At 35.8% G+C, this 13,931-nt stretch overlaps 1 protein-coding gene across 8 annotated transcripts in view; it reads right to left on the bottom strand.

Annotated features, from left to right (window-relative positions):
• Positions 1 to 617: 617 nt before the first annotated feature.
• ERCC6L2 (ERCC excision repair 6 like 2) overlaps positions 618 to 13,931 on the bottom strand; it is a 61,527-nt gene continuing 48,213 nt past the window's right edge. For all 8 annotated transcript variants that reach the window (XM_087957922.1, XM_087957921.1, XM_087957927.1 and 5 more), the window contains 2 exons: positions 4,235 to 4,422; positions 618 to 1,920 (listed from right to left, as the gene is read on the bottom strand). In XM_087957922.1, coding sequence (XP_087814048.1) covers positions 990 to 1,920; positions 4,235 to 4,422 — 1,119 coding nt within the window. In that variant the 3' untranslated portion in view covers positions 618 to 989. The remainder of the gene's footprint in view (positions 1,921 to 4,234; positions 4,423 to 13,931) is intronic.

Genomic DNA, 13,931 nt, shown 5'->3' with positions numbered 1-13,931 from the left:
ATAGCAACACCACCTCCTCGACGATTTTCACGATCTGATCGGTAAACATGATAGTCTCTTACTGTGGTAATGGAGTCGGGAGAGATGCATTGAGCCATGTTTCACAGACAAATATAATGTCGAAGTTAGCCATATTTAGGAGGATGAGAAATTCAGGTATTTTATTCACGAGGCTTCTTGCATTGAGTAGTTTGCATTTAAGTCCGGCAGTAGTTGGAATTGAGGTAGTTGGGGCGTGCGTGCCTAGTCTTGGGTGATGGTGGATCGGTTGAGGTAGTGTTGTGGTTGAGGGTAGAAGCTGAGTATTGGGTTGCGTGGCTTACTTTTGATACAGTCAGCATGGTAGTCAATGTACAGGTCCTTCTCTCCATTGTCTAGACGGTTTTTGAGTTCAATGCGGAGTGCACGGGAGCGGGCACGTTGCTGTATGGTTAGGTCAGGGCGGCAACGGAGGTTCTTATGGTTGGTGTTGGTTTTGGCGAGTGAGTTTATAGTATAAATGAATTTACGTTTGCTTGATTCATTTTTGCAAATGACCCTGCACAAGCGTGGGGCCACAGAGCCGTCTCTATTTTTGAGCTCTCGGTCGATGCGGGAAATGTCAAGTATATAAATGTGCAGAAAGGCTGTTCAGCTTTTCAAAACTATTTGTTCCAGTTCCCACTGAAATAAACAGAAAATAGGGAAGAACCCTCACTCGATGTCTCTGAATTTTCTTCACTTCTTTTTAAAGGCTTGTCTTTTTCTTTCTTGCAACTTCCTTAAAACAGATAGAATATGGCTGAAAAATAAATACATGCATTTTCTTTGTAAGACTTCTGAAAGGAAGGTATTCTTGAAAAAGCCTTTTAAAAAGCTTGAAATGCATTAAGTTGTTTAATTAACTTAAATTAATTAAATGTATCAAGCCAGTTCTGGGAATAAAATGTAACTCAAGGATATCTGTGAACATTTTTATCTTTTTTCTCCCTCAATATTTAAATTCCACATTAAGTACCCGAAAAAGATTCATCATCTGTGTCAGATTTCTTATCTATTTTCCATAAGAAATTGTCATTTTCCTTCCAAAGTGATTTCTCACTTTCTTCTTTCTCTTTGAACAAAGAAGTGAAAGACGGTCTTTCACACAGTTTCTCTATGGCTGTCACATCTGTGAGTCTTTGGAGACACTCCTCATTCTCTTCATTCAGCATGTCCCAGAAATCTTTTGGTCGAGTTGCTGCTTTTTCGGCAGGCCCATTAAGAGGCCTCCTGGGTATCTCGGCTGGACTATTTTCATTACTTGTGAAGAGGTCATTTAAAATAGAGGTGTCTCCTAGCAAGTCTGCAACAGCATTTTTCTGGCACATTTCAGCCTGACTGCTTTCTGAGTCAGACATAAGAAGTTTTTTGGGCGACAGTGTTCCCTTCAAATTCAGCTGTCCTTTAGAACTACTTGCAGACAGTCTCTCAATTATTCTTGATTTACCAGTTAGTGACTCAGATGCCATGAAGTCTTTGGATGCCTGACTGTTTCTCCCATTAATGTTGTCTTCCAGAATATCAGCTGGCAATTGTTTGTCTTCCCCATTTTGACTCCCAGGAGCCTGTACAGAAAGCTTATACACAAATTGTTTTTCTTCAGCATCAGATCTACCTGGAACACCGAGATCTATAGGAAGATCAGACTTCAATTGCACGTGGTTAGAAATGGAGGGTTTTTTCCTGAACTTGGTTTTACACTTGCCATCTTCCTTGTTTCCTTCTGAAACAGAAGCTGGGACATCAACTTTTAAAAGATCTTTTAACTCTGGATGTTTTGCACTGTAAAATTCTTTCAACATTTTCTGCCTTTCTTCTGATGTAGTTTGAGTGATGTACTTTGCAAATTCTTCCACAGGAGCTTTATTAAAAAAATCTGCCATTTCCTCAAACTGCTTCCTGCAACAATTGGTGAAAAGGATAGTTACTTCTCTCAAAGAACAGAAAACCAGATAACCATTATCAAGGTTAATGAATGACACTTCTTTCAAAACCAGGTTAGGGCTAAGTAGTGGAAATATTGTCACAAAATAAAAAGGCTGATGTTACAACTACATCTAGGTCAGCGAGTTATTTTGGAAGAGAAAAAGGTTGAGTTACATGGTCTGAATTCCTTGATTTATCATTCACTATTTTTAATCATTCTCCTTGTGAGATTAAGCAAGTGAAAAATGTTAATATTAAATAGGGAAGAGAAAGACTTTTCCTAACTGGTCCCTCAGCCCCTGAAAAATAATGATATATGGACATTTGTGAATTGTCAAAGAGATGTGGGGGGGAGTTTTCTTTCCTATTTCAAAATTTTAAAAAGCTTTCAAACAAGGACTGTGAAGAAATTGAGAGATTTTTTTTTAGAAAATATAAAAATATCTATTGTGTCATTAGAGTTTGCTGTCTGAACAAAAATACCAAGACCTATTTGTTTAAACTTATTTACTCATCTCTCAATATACAATCTTTCTTCTTCTTACTAAAATACATGAAAAAGCTCCCTAATTTTCTATAAACACAACCTCTGGAATTTTTCCCAAGGAAGCACAAGCCAAGTTTTTCAAATACAAAGCAAGAATTTTGTTTCACAGAGCATGTCACAGCTTCTGATCTGGTAAAATGTCTTTCTTCCTTCCACCTGCGTTCTATCTTTATTATATTACTATTTATACTGATTGTAACTTTAATAATTCTACTTTCACTAAGTTAATTATAGTAAATTTAGCAATATTCATGGTCCATATTTATTTTATAGTAAATAAAGTATGATTTGTACTCTAATTTGCACAAATCATTTTTTAAAAATATAATTGTCCCAATCCAAGAAAGCAATGTATTTCATTACAGAAGTGTCATTAAGACCTAATGATCTCAAATACCTATATGTTTCTTTAACTAGGTTACTGACTTCAGTGACTGCTAAGACTATCCCCCTCAATTTTGTAGTCTAGATTCCTGGGTATGGTAAGATAAAGAGAGGTACAAAGCCTCTAAAGGCCACTTCCTTACTTGTTTATTTCTGAAATGACAAAGGCCCCATGTAGGAGAACATTAGCCTTAAACTGCCCCATATGAAAATCTCCAGAGACCACATCAAAGAAAGTATTCCTAAACTATCATTTTGCTTCGTTTTCTATCCTAACCATTTTGGAGATTTTTAGGAATAATTCACCTCATGAAAAGGGGATGTGAGTGATCAAGGCTAATAAAATTATGATGCATTGATTCTGAAATGAAACGTGACACTCTTGGCCAATGCAAACTTCATAAGACATTTCCTACAAATCTTGATGAGGTCAGCAGAAATGAAATAGTGTTTCATCTCCTAGTCTTCTCTCAAAAGTCACTTTCCAATAGTAAGATCGAATACTTACAATTAAATATCTATACTGTGATTGCTCATTTAGAACATAGGCTTTTCACTAAGCTCAATCTCTGGATTTTTTTTCTGTTTAGTAGGTAGAAGTCTCTAGAGCGTAGTCTTTGACTTTACAAAATAACTGAGCTCAAAATTTCACTTGCTAAGTGAAACATTTGTTAAGTGAATTTTGCCTCATTTTACAATGTTTCTTGTCACAGTTGTTAAGTGAATCATGGCAGTTGTTAAATTCATAATATATTGTTAAGTGAATCTGATTTCCCATTGACTTTGCTTGTCAAAAGATTGAAAAAGGGGATCAGTGTCTCTGGGACACTGCAACCATCATAAATATGAGTCAGTTGCCAATTGTCTGAGTTTTGATCATGTGACAATGGGGTTGCTGCAATAGTCATAAGTCACTTTTTTTCTGTAATGTTGTAACTTTGAACAGTCACTAAATGAACTGTTTTAAGTCGAAGACTACCTTATTACCAATGAAAAAGAGATATCAAACAATGCCATAGCTGTAAATGTATATCATTATAACAATTTGTGAGGGAATGAAGGAATTCAGTAAACACAACATTTTGTTACACTAAACTAAGAATAATTTCAGCTGCAGCTGCATGTTGCACACAATCATCAAAAAATAATTGATATAGACTACTGGCAATGCTTGCACTGATTTGCAAAAAAGCTATAATTGTAAAGACAAATATTTATAAATAGTTTGCAAAATATAAGGAGTAGTAATTCCAAATAAAACTTGAAGAGAAATAAAATCTTGTTCAATACAATTTAAACAGGACTCAGAAAACCTGTGATCACTTAAAACTTTACAATCCAACATTGTAATCTTACCTGCGGATTTTTCTAGGTGTCTTTCCAACCAGGAACGTAATTGAGCCTATCCGGTGAACCTTCTTCTGTTTCTGGTGTACAGGATGTATAATATAAAGGAGAGGAGGCCTGCTGGTTTCACTTGTTAAATGATCCTGTTTCACATTTTTTCTCTTTGATGGAACATCTTCAGGACTCTGTCTGCTTCTCTAAATCAAATTTAAAGTAAAAAAAATTAATAGTTGTTACTTTATTTGCCATTATTTCTCATACCATGCTTGATTTTTCCTTACAGATTTTGTGTCAAAATGATTTTGACCTTATTTTGATGGGATTCACCAACAACTGCTTAATGTTTTTATTGGGAAATTGATTTTTAATCAATGTTAACATGTCACCAAAACTTTAGCCACTTTATGAAAAATGATCACTTTCAATAATGAGCTCTTAATGGTTTCTTTGCAGTGATATTCAACAGACCTATTTATTTCCTGCACTCATATAAAGGAAAAAGAGAAAGAAACAAGTAGCTTTTGAGGAATCAGTTTACACTAGTGTTTAAATTTCAATTATATCCCTTTTCTGCAAGCTATAAAGCATACAAAGAGTAAATAATAACCAAAATAGAATAAAACTTAAAACATAACATCAATAGTAACATCAAGAATTAAACAAAAAAGTAAAATTAAGCTAAAATCAGCATAAATAAAAACATGTGAAAATGAAACAGGAACAATTGTCAATTTCAAAGTCTACATCAAGAAAAAGATGTCCAATTGATCTATGGAACATTTCACACTTTCTTCACTTCTGTTCCTTTTCCCCTTCCATTATACTTTCAATGATAGTAGTAGCATAGAATTTTAGGAATTGGGCAGGTCCATATAAAGAAAGTTATTTTTTTTCATATACCATAACTAAGATTTTAAATAGACCAACATGGTCTATTTTAGTTCCCAGCTTTATAACTGATCTCTGAAACAAGCAAGAAACAGAAGAAACAAAACTGGCAAATATAAAGTAATACAATTGTTAAGAAATATTATTCCTACTATATTTTGGACCAACTGTAGTTTCTAAACAACCTTTAAAGTAGATTAGTTTCACCCTCCATCCCTACCCCACCTTCCAACATCAGTTGACTCCTAGCCACTCTCTGGATAAATCCCCATAGATAGATAAGTAGCCTAAAGTCATCTAGTTGGCTTTGTGCTTAGACTGGGAGTAAAACTCACACTCTCCCAGTTTGTAGCTGCTCACAACTACTTTCAGTTAACATTAACCCAATTTAGACTTTAGTACTTATCTAGGCCCGGGGGCCGCTCTGGCCCATGGGGTGCTTAGATTTGGCCCACAGGTTGCCCTGGAAACAGCAAAGGGCCAGCCCATGGTGCCTCTGCCAGTGAAAATGGAACTCGGGAGGGCTGCCCGTGCCCCTCCTGAGCTGTTTTTGCTAGCAGAGGGTTGCAGGAAGCCGTCTCAGGCTAAAATGGAGCTTGGGTGCCTGTTTTTGCTGGCCAAGCACTCAGGCCACCACAGGCACCCCGACATGAGTGACATTGAGCTGGCCATGCCCACTCTGGCTCCCGAGGTAAAACAAAACTCTGATGCGGCCCTCAATGAAATCGAGTTTGGCACCCCTGATCTAGAACATACAGAAATTACGTGATTGTAAATGTTAAATAGGATTGGGTCTGGTTGGTATTTGATGGGAGACCATCTGGAAAATTGGGGGTCAAATTTGACCAGATTTGTAAAGTTGAAAAAGCATCCTAAAAGAAGGCAACAGTAAATCACTTTTAATAATAATATAAATTTGTATAGAAATAAAACTATACGGAAGTAGTCCATATAAAGGTTGGGATTGACTCAAGGGCATCTTTATCCTATTTCCTAGAAACTGGGGTCTTGACGTAAAGAAGGTAGTCTTAGTTTAGTAATCTTACTTTGCAGTAAGATTTCTGACTTTCCTCTAAATTTTCCTCTTTTGTTACTTTTGCTTCTTATGATATTGCAATAGCTGTCTCTCAACTCTAATTTTATGGGAGTCTACTTTTGTTCTATTTTTTATTGTCAAATTATAAATGCCATAAGCAGTTACAGGAAAAACAATAGCATCTACTATTGTTAGTTGGTTTTATTTATTTACTTTTATCCCAACTTTATTATTTTTACGTATAACAAGACAGCAAACATGCCTTAGACTCCTTCTTCCTCATATTTTCCTCACAACAACATTTCTGTGAATTGGCCTGAGAGTGATTGGTCCAAAATCATGCAGGTGGCTTTCATGCCTAAGGCAGGACTAGAATTCACAATCTCCTGGTTTCTAGCCTGATGCCTTAGTGTTCTTGCTTTGCCAGATGTTTTTCATGCTAATTTTTGCAATGCATCCAAGTAATAGTCCTCATTTAATTTCTTTCCCTTCTGTTTGGTCAATTTTAGAACCGGAGGAAAAAAAGTCATATTTTGACTGCCACTATTTTGACTGCCACTATTTGAAACCACTGTAATTACTTTAATGTTATTGATGTTGCAATCTAACTTCTTCTGCCTTTTGCTCTTATTTTATATCCTCTTCATTATCTGCCAGAAGAATAATGAAAGCTGCATATTTTAGATTAAGATAAGAATTGTCAAAACTGCATCTGAATATGAATAGGCATAGAATTAAGCCTAGGCACAAAAAAACATGTTTGGGTGTACAAAAAACTAACAAAAGTTAAAAAAAACCCCACATAATTTAATATGAGCTAGGCAACATAACATTCCTATTGCTTATTTAGTATCCATGACTATCACAAAGTATTATATCTAATGTTTTATGATGGATTTATTTTTACAATGACTATGATGACCTATCACTATTGTTGCATGTACTGTTGTTATGCACCGGAGACAAATTTCTTGTATGCCTAATCACACTTGGCCAATAAAGAATTCTAAATTCTAATTCTATGCCAAACATATACGTGTGGGCTCAACTCTGATCCAGGGAAACAGACCTCAATGGCCTTATGGATGGCCAGGGTGGTAGGGCTCCTTCAGATTTATACAGGGGATGGGCTATTCCATAGTGCAGGCAGATGGGGCGGGGGGGGAGGGCACTGATAAAATGCTATTTACTACAATGTCTAGTCCTACTCCCTGTTTCAGGATGTTCTTTTATCTGTACATTTTTACTATATACATTTATACTTATTCTGGGTAGATGGGAAAATCAAAATAGTGGACGGTATAAGTTTTATTTTTACATAAAGCAAGTTGGGTCCATTTGGGACTTAAAGGCATTAATGAAAATAAAGATAATGCAGGAGGTTGGAACTCTGCCAAGTAATCCATTAAAAAAATATGCATTTAATTTTTTTTATAAAAAGCCAGTGGAAGAACAACCATGGTAGTGCCTAAGGAAGTTTCTGTGAGTATATTAGTATCCCGATCTTAGTTATTATTGACTAGATGTTGAAAGTGGCTTATATCATTACAACCATTCATGTGAAAGTGTTTTACAACAAATGATTGGTCCATCAGTCCATATAGTATTGCCTATCCTGAGGTGGAGAAGAAAGATGATAAAAACAGCAAGATGATAGAACTGGGAAACCTAACTAATACGGTTACTTTTAGATGATAACCTTGTACCAGCCCGCACATCTGTTAAGAAGAAAAGTAGCATATTAATTAATTTATTTTTTTGGAAAATAGCCAAGTTTTGTAAGTAGACTAGAAGCCCATAAACTTTCTTGTCTTTAAGGGAATAGAAATGTTGTTAAAACTAATGCAGTTCTTCTTAGTACAAATAAATTATTACAGATGGGATCTGTAATTTGAAGTGGTGATGGTGGGGAGAAACATTGCTAAATGTGCTTACAAAGCTGGTATTTGAAACACTCTTCTGAAAATTAACTGTTAAGTTTCTGCCCTAAAGCTGAATAAAATTGTAAACAGAATATATTTCATACTAATGGCAGAATAAGCTTAAGCATTCATAAATTATCCTTGAAGTAATATTTATGGGGAAAGAGAAAAAAACAACAACCCTGCTAGCTAAACAAACCAACTAGCTCTAGTCTGTTATGCAGGAATACTGAATTCATTTGAATTTGTCAAACATTCAAAGAAAGGCAGTAAATCAAGCTAAAGATCTGCAGTGTTCTCACAAATGACTATCAAGAAATAAAGCTCAACACATTTCCAAACACTTTCAAATGGTATCATAGAAGAATGAAAATGTTTGCTGATATTGCTTTTAACCAGCAAATTTCAGACCAACACTGATAGTTCAAAATAGGAATAAACAAAAAACAAATTGTGCAAACTGTCTGAATCTTTGCTAAAGTATAATTATTTGAGATCTTTGACAACTTGAATGTCAATGCCATTCCGAAATTAAATTAATTTCTAGATGTTTATCTTATAGCTGAGCTCATGTATACAAGGCTGGAAATCTCAAACCAACTCTCCAAAAAGCCCCTGGCCTTGTCTCCAAAAAGCCCCTGGCCTGGGGATTATGGCTTGACTAATTTTGCTGCCACCATCTACCATCCAGAAGCACATCATTGGGCATTTTCCTTCAAATTCCAATGTGAGATCAGGATCTTATAATTTGCTTTGTTTTTCCAGTTTCTAAAAAGTAAAAATGAAGGTTAAAAGTTGAAGAATTGTTATAATGCAAGTTCCTGGCTATAGTTTGGCATTTGTAACTTGAGGTTTCAACCAGCCCTGGCGAAATAAATCAATCTCACAAGACATAAACAAAACCAATTTTTACTTTTAAAAAATATATATGAAGTCTACTTTTTAAAAAGAAATATACAAAGTATATGCAGTGAGCCAGACGGGCCACAAGATGCTTCTGCTGTGATGTTGATGTTTTGTCTTGAAGTGATAGCATATCAAGAAATTTATACATAAATAAAGGGTTTTTTTTAGTTCAGCCTAAAGGCTGGAAAGCAAAGCTGAGTTACACGCTTAATATCATAATTTATAAATAAGAACAAGAGTCAACAAAGCTTAATTAGCATCACACAGAAAAATCAATCAAAATATGATACAAAATTATGGATTGATTTTTTACCATTTCTACAGAGTTAATTTTTTTCTGAAGAAAAATTACTCTGCTCCATTTGTCTGAACTTTCTCTGGGAGATCCAACTTAAACAGAGGCTGCTGAGGAGATGGTAAGCCTCCTTGTCATGTCCACCTTTTTTCTCCTGCTTTCTCTTTGGTTCAACTATACTTTTATCTGTAAAAAAAATTCTATACATAACAGAGGGAGTTGTTAGATATCTCTCTGTATCTGTGACAAAGAATATCTCTCCCCCACTGTTATTCACTGTTACTGTGAACTGAGGAAGTTTGAGCATCTGAGATTCCTTGAGCCTGTCCACCTGTCTAGGAAATACATTCACAACTGTTACAATGGTGTGGGGGTTTTTTGTACTAGATTATTCCCAAAATTAACACTCCACTTCTTTCTTTTCTTTATATATCAATTAATTATATGTATATATATTTAACATATATCCTACCTTTTCTCTAGAAATGCAAACACCTTACATCAAGATCTTCTTTCATATGAATCCCTAGAGGCTAGACTGAAACAGCCTCAAGTCACTTCTGTGACTGAGGTAACATACAATGTAAGAAATAAATCAAAATCCAATTCATTTCTCACTTCACTCTCTTGGCTTTTTCCTCACAGTTTTCCTATAAGGAGATGTCTTTAGTCGTTTTCCTGGCCCTTTTTGGAAAAATATTACAAACTGAAATTTGTAATTCTTATAAACAGACACAGTGAACTGATTCAAAATTCTTCTAGCATCACTCTAATAGTGTTGAAGAAAAGAAATAAATAAATAAAAGAAAAAGAAATATATCAAAAATTTCTGGGAGTTTTGAAAATAAAATCTGAATTAAAATCACGAATGTTTTTATTAGTAATTATTCCTCAGTATACATTAAAAATGTCACAGCTTATGGAAATACATGCTGACGGTGACAAATGTTCATTGGACATAATATTGAAAAAATAAACCTGGCAATGATACAAAACTGGGAGACCAAAAATAGAGAATATATGGTAATTGAGAAATTGACTGTATATATTTACAAAGGGAAGTCTACCAAAGTCAAAAAGGAATGGCTCCCTATATGCAATGTATTGTTACTTTTTTATTAAACAACTTTATATGGCTGCCCAAGTCATGTACAGAGATTTACATTAAAAATTCACAATGTAAAAATCTGTATACACCTTCCATCCCCAACGGTGACAATCACACAATCACACAAGCTGTCAGGCATGAAAAATCAGGTCCACACACAAAGGTTCTAAATTATTGATTTACTGCTTAAAGCGTATGCACCAGAATTTTCTCAAATTAGTGGTTTGCACCTGAACAAAATTAGGTAAGTGTCAATGATATCCAGGGGGAAGTTGAATTTCATTTTCTTGTGGCTATGTAAGAATTCTAAGCTAATGCCTCATTTAATTCCTACCCCTGGCTCTGCCAGTCTCTCTTCTACTCCAGCCACTTGATTATTTCCATATCAACTCCTAGAAATCCCCAGGCCTGCTGACAGAACCATGTCTTCAGGGCCTTCCAAAAAACTATCAGGTGAGGATCAATCTTATCTTCTGGGAAATGGCATTCCAAAGTGGGGGGAGCAACCACAGAGAAGGCCTTATTCCTTTGTTCCACCAAATGTACATCCCTTGGATCTTGCAACATAGTTTGCCTTCCCATTCTGGAGGTGAGAGTGTGCAATTTTATCCAGCAAGATCTAAACTAAAAGATTTAAATAAAATTTTTGAATAATAAAAGAAAGAAATTAGTTTAACAATAATTCAAAAAATATTATGCCCATTGCTTATACCTAATAGATATAAATAATAATTATTTTATTATATACTCTAGAAAAGCTCATGTTTATATGACAAAAACTTTTGAGAGCCTTGTGTGGTACCTTCTTTTTTCTCTGTCTCTCTTTGAAACCATGCATTTTCATTGTTGTGAATCAAAAAGTTCAATGGAAATTGGTGGGTTTTTCTCCCATATTCAGCATTCTCGCTGAACCCAACTTCAAGAGAGATGATCAGTACTCAAACCTAATGCAGCTAACAAAACCTTTTGTTTATATGACCAATAAAAAGTATCTTTGTGATACAAAACTCAAGAGCCACAATAAGTTCTTAATAACCCTAATTTTTAATGTACAGTATTCTGTAGAAAACTTAAGACCTGCACTGGGCAGAAAAAGGGGGCTTTTTCTCTCATTTACACCACATCGCAATAACATAAAGAGGGGTTTACCATTAATCCAGGTTTTACTACAAAGCAGCCTGTTATTTCTCTATCAAACTTTGTCAAGAGTGCCAAGTGTCTGTCATCCAATTCAAAGGATTAAGTCTTCTTTTATAGTGTGATACTTGTACCAATTTATAAAAATACAGATATAGTTTCTTAGCACTGATCACTGTCTATATTTTGGACTGGGTTCATGCCGCAAAAGTTGAATATGACAGCTGGCAGGAAGCTGAGGGGAAAATACATCCCCTTTTCAGTCACCACATTTCAGTTGCCATAGTGATTAATCCTCAATTCAATGGGTATCTTTGTATGTTTCTTTTCAGTGAAACATTAAGTAAACTTGTTGAAAACAAGCAATTGACAGAAAAAGGGGTCTATATAACCAAGGGGCAGAGTATATATTTTGTGACCATGCATTAAAACAACAAATTAACTATAATGCACAATGCAATTATATGATTTCTCTACTCATATAGATATTATATTTGGCTTAGTATTTTTATTTTATTTTAACCAAGACATCTCTGTTTTGTATAATCTCATGTTTAGGAGCATAAATATGGGGTTACCAGATTTCAATTCCAAAAATCTGATCAAGTTACAGCTTTTCTCTTTGTTGCCATCTACTGCTTATCCAGATTTCTGCAGTCCAAATCTGGTAGCTACCAATCAAGGCAAATCTATATCTCCTTGTAGTTTTGCACTATGTTACAGGCTTTTGAGTGTGAATTATGCTACAGGCTTTTAAGACTCTGCATTTTATCCTTGACTAGGATTTTTTTATTTTAGCTCCCTTTGCAAAGCATTTCAGAGTATCAGCTCTCATCTGCAGACATCTCCTAAATGGAAAATAAAAATAATTAGATCCTTTTTTTGAGAAAGGCTAATAGCAGGCACTCCTAAACTTGCAGAAATGAAGCACTCTGAATGTAAAACTAAACATCCAGAAACATGAATCCTGTTTCTCTCTTGACTGACAAGTTCTTCTCCAGTCAGGAAATGTCAATATGGCAATGGTCAATGTAGGTGTCCATTTCTAACCATGTTAATATCAAATCACCATCATTTTGTCACTTGCCCCTTCTCTGTAGTGCAGCCCTCTATTAGGCCCTCAACAGCCTTTCCTAATTTCCTACCACTTTTACCAAGTGCTCCTGGAGGCTTTATCAATCTACCAGAAGGACATGATAAGAATATGGAATATTCTCATATTCCCAATACTTCGGAAGATGTCTTCCATTCCTAATTGTATTACCAGAAACTGTTTCTTTCGCCCTCAGACGCATTTCCTGAAAATATCACTTTTGACACTGAAAATCTGCCTTTCTACCTGTACAGTGGAAATACAGGTGAAACTCGAAAAATTAGAATATTGTGCAAAAGTTTATTTCAGTAATGCAACTTAAAAGGTGAACCTAATATATGAGATAGACTCATTACATGCAAAGCAAGATAGTTCAAGCCGTGATTTGTCATAATTGAGATGATTATGGCTTACAGCTCATGAAAACCCCAAATCCACAATCTCAGAAAATTAGAATATTGTGAAAAGGTTCAATATTCTAGGCTCAAGGTGTCCCACTCTAATCAGCTAATTAAGCCATAACACCTGCAAAGGGTTCCTAAGCCTTTAAATGGTCTCTGTCAGGTTCAGTAAGAACCACAATAATGGGAAAGACTGCTCACCTGACAGTTGTGCAGAAAACCATCACTGACACCCTCCATAAGGAGGGAAAGCCTCAAAAAATAATTGCAAAAGAAGTTGAATGTTCCCAAAGTGCTGTATCAAAATACATGAATAGAAAGTTATGTGGAAGGGAAAAGTGTGGACGAAAAAGGTGCACAAGCAGCAGGGATGACCGCAGCATGGAGAGGATTGTCAGGAAAAGGCCTTTCAAAAATGTTGGGGACTTTCACAAGGAGTGGACTGAGGCTGGAGTCAGTGCATCAAGAGCCACCACACACAGACGGATCCTGGACATGGCTTCAAATGTTGTATTCCTCTTGTCAAGCCGCTCCTAAACAACAAACAACATCAGAAGCTAAAGAAAAACAGAACTGGTCTGTTGCTCAGTGGTCCAAAGTCCTCTTTTCTGATGAGAGAAACTTTTGCAGCTCATTTGGAAACCAAGGACCCAGAGTCTGGAGGAAGAATGGAGAGACACACACTGCAAGATGCTTGAAGTCCAGTGTGAAGTTTCTACAGTCTGTGTTGATTTGGGGAGCCATGTCATCTGCTGGTGTTGGTCCACTGTGCTTCATTAAGTCCAGGGTCAATGTAGCCATCTACCAGGAGATTTTGGAGCTTCATGCTTCCTTCCACAGACGAGATTTATGGGGATGCTGACTTCATTTTCCAGCAGGACTTGGCACCTGCCTACACTGCCAAAAGCACCAAAACCTGG

This window comes from Notechis scutatus, chromosome 2 (assembly GCF_049901735.1).
Source record: "Notechis scutatus isolate UNSWTSFEM ecotype Mainland chromosome 2, rNotScu1.2, whole genome shotgun sequence".
NCBI classification, from domain to species: Eukaryota; Metazoa; Chordata; class Lepidosauria; order Squamata; family Elapidae; genus Notechis; species Notechis scutatus.
This window is presented reverse-complemented; position numbering and strand designations above follow the sequence as displayed.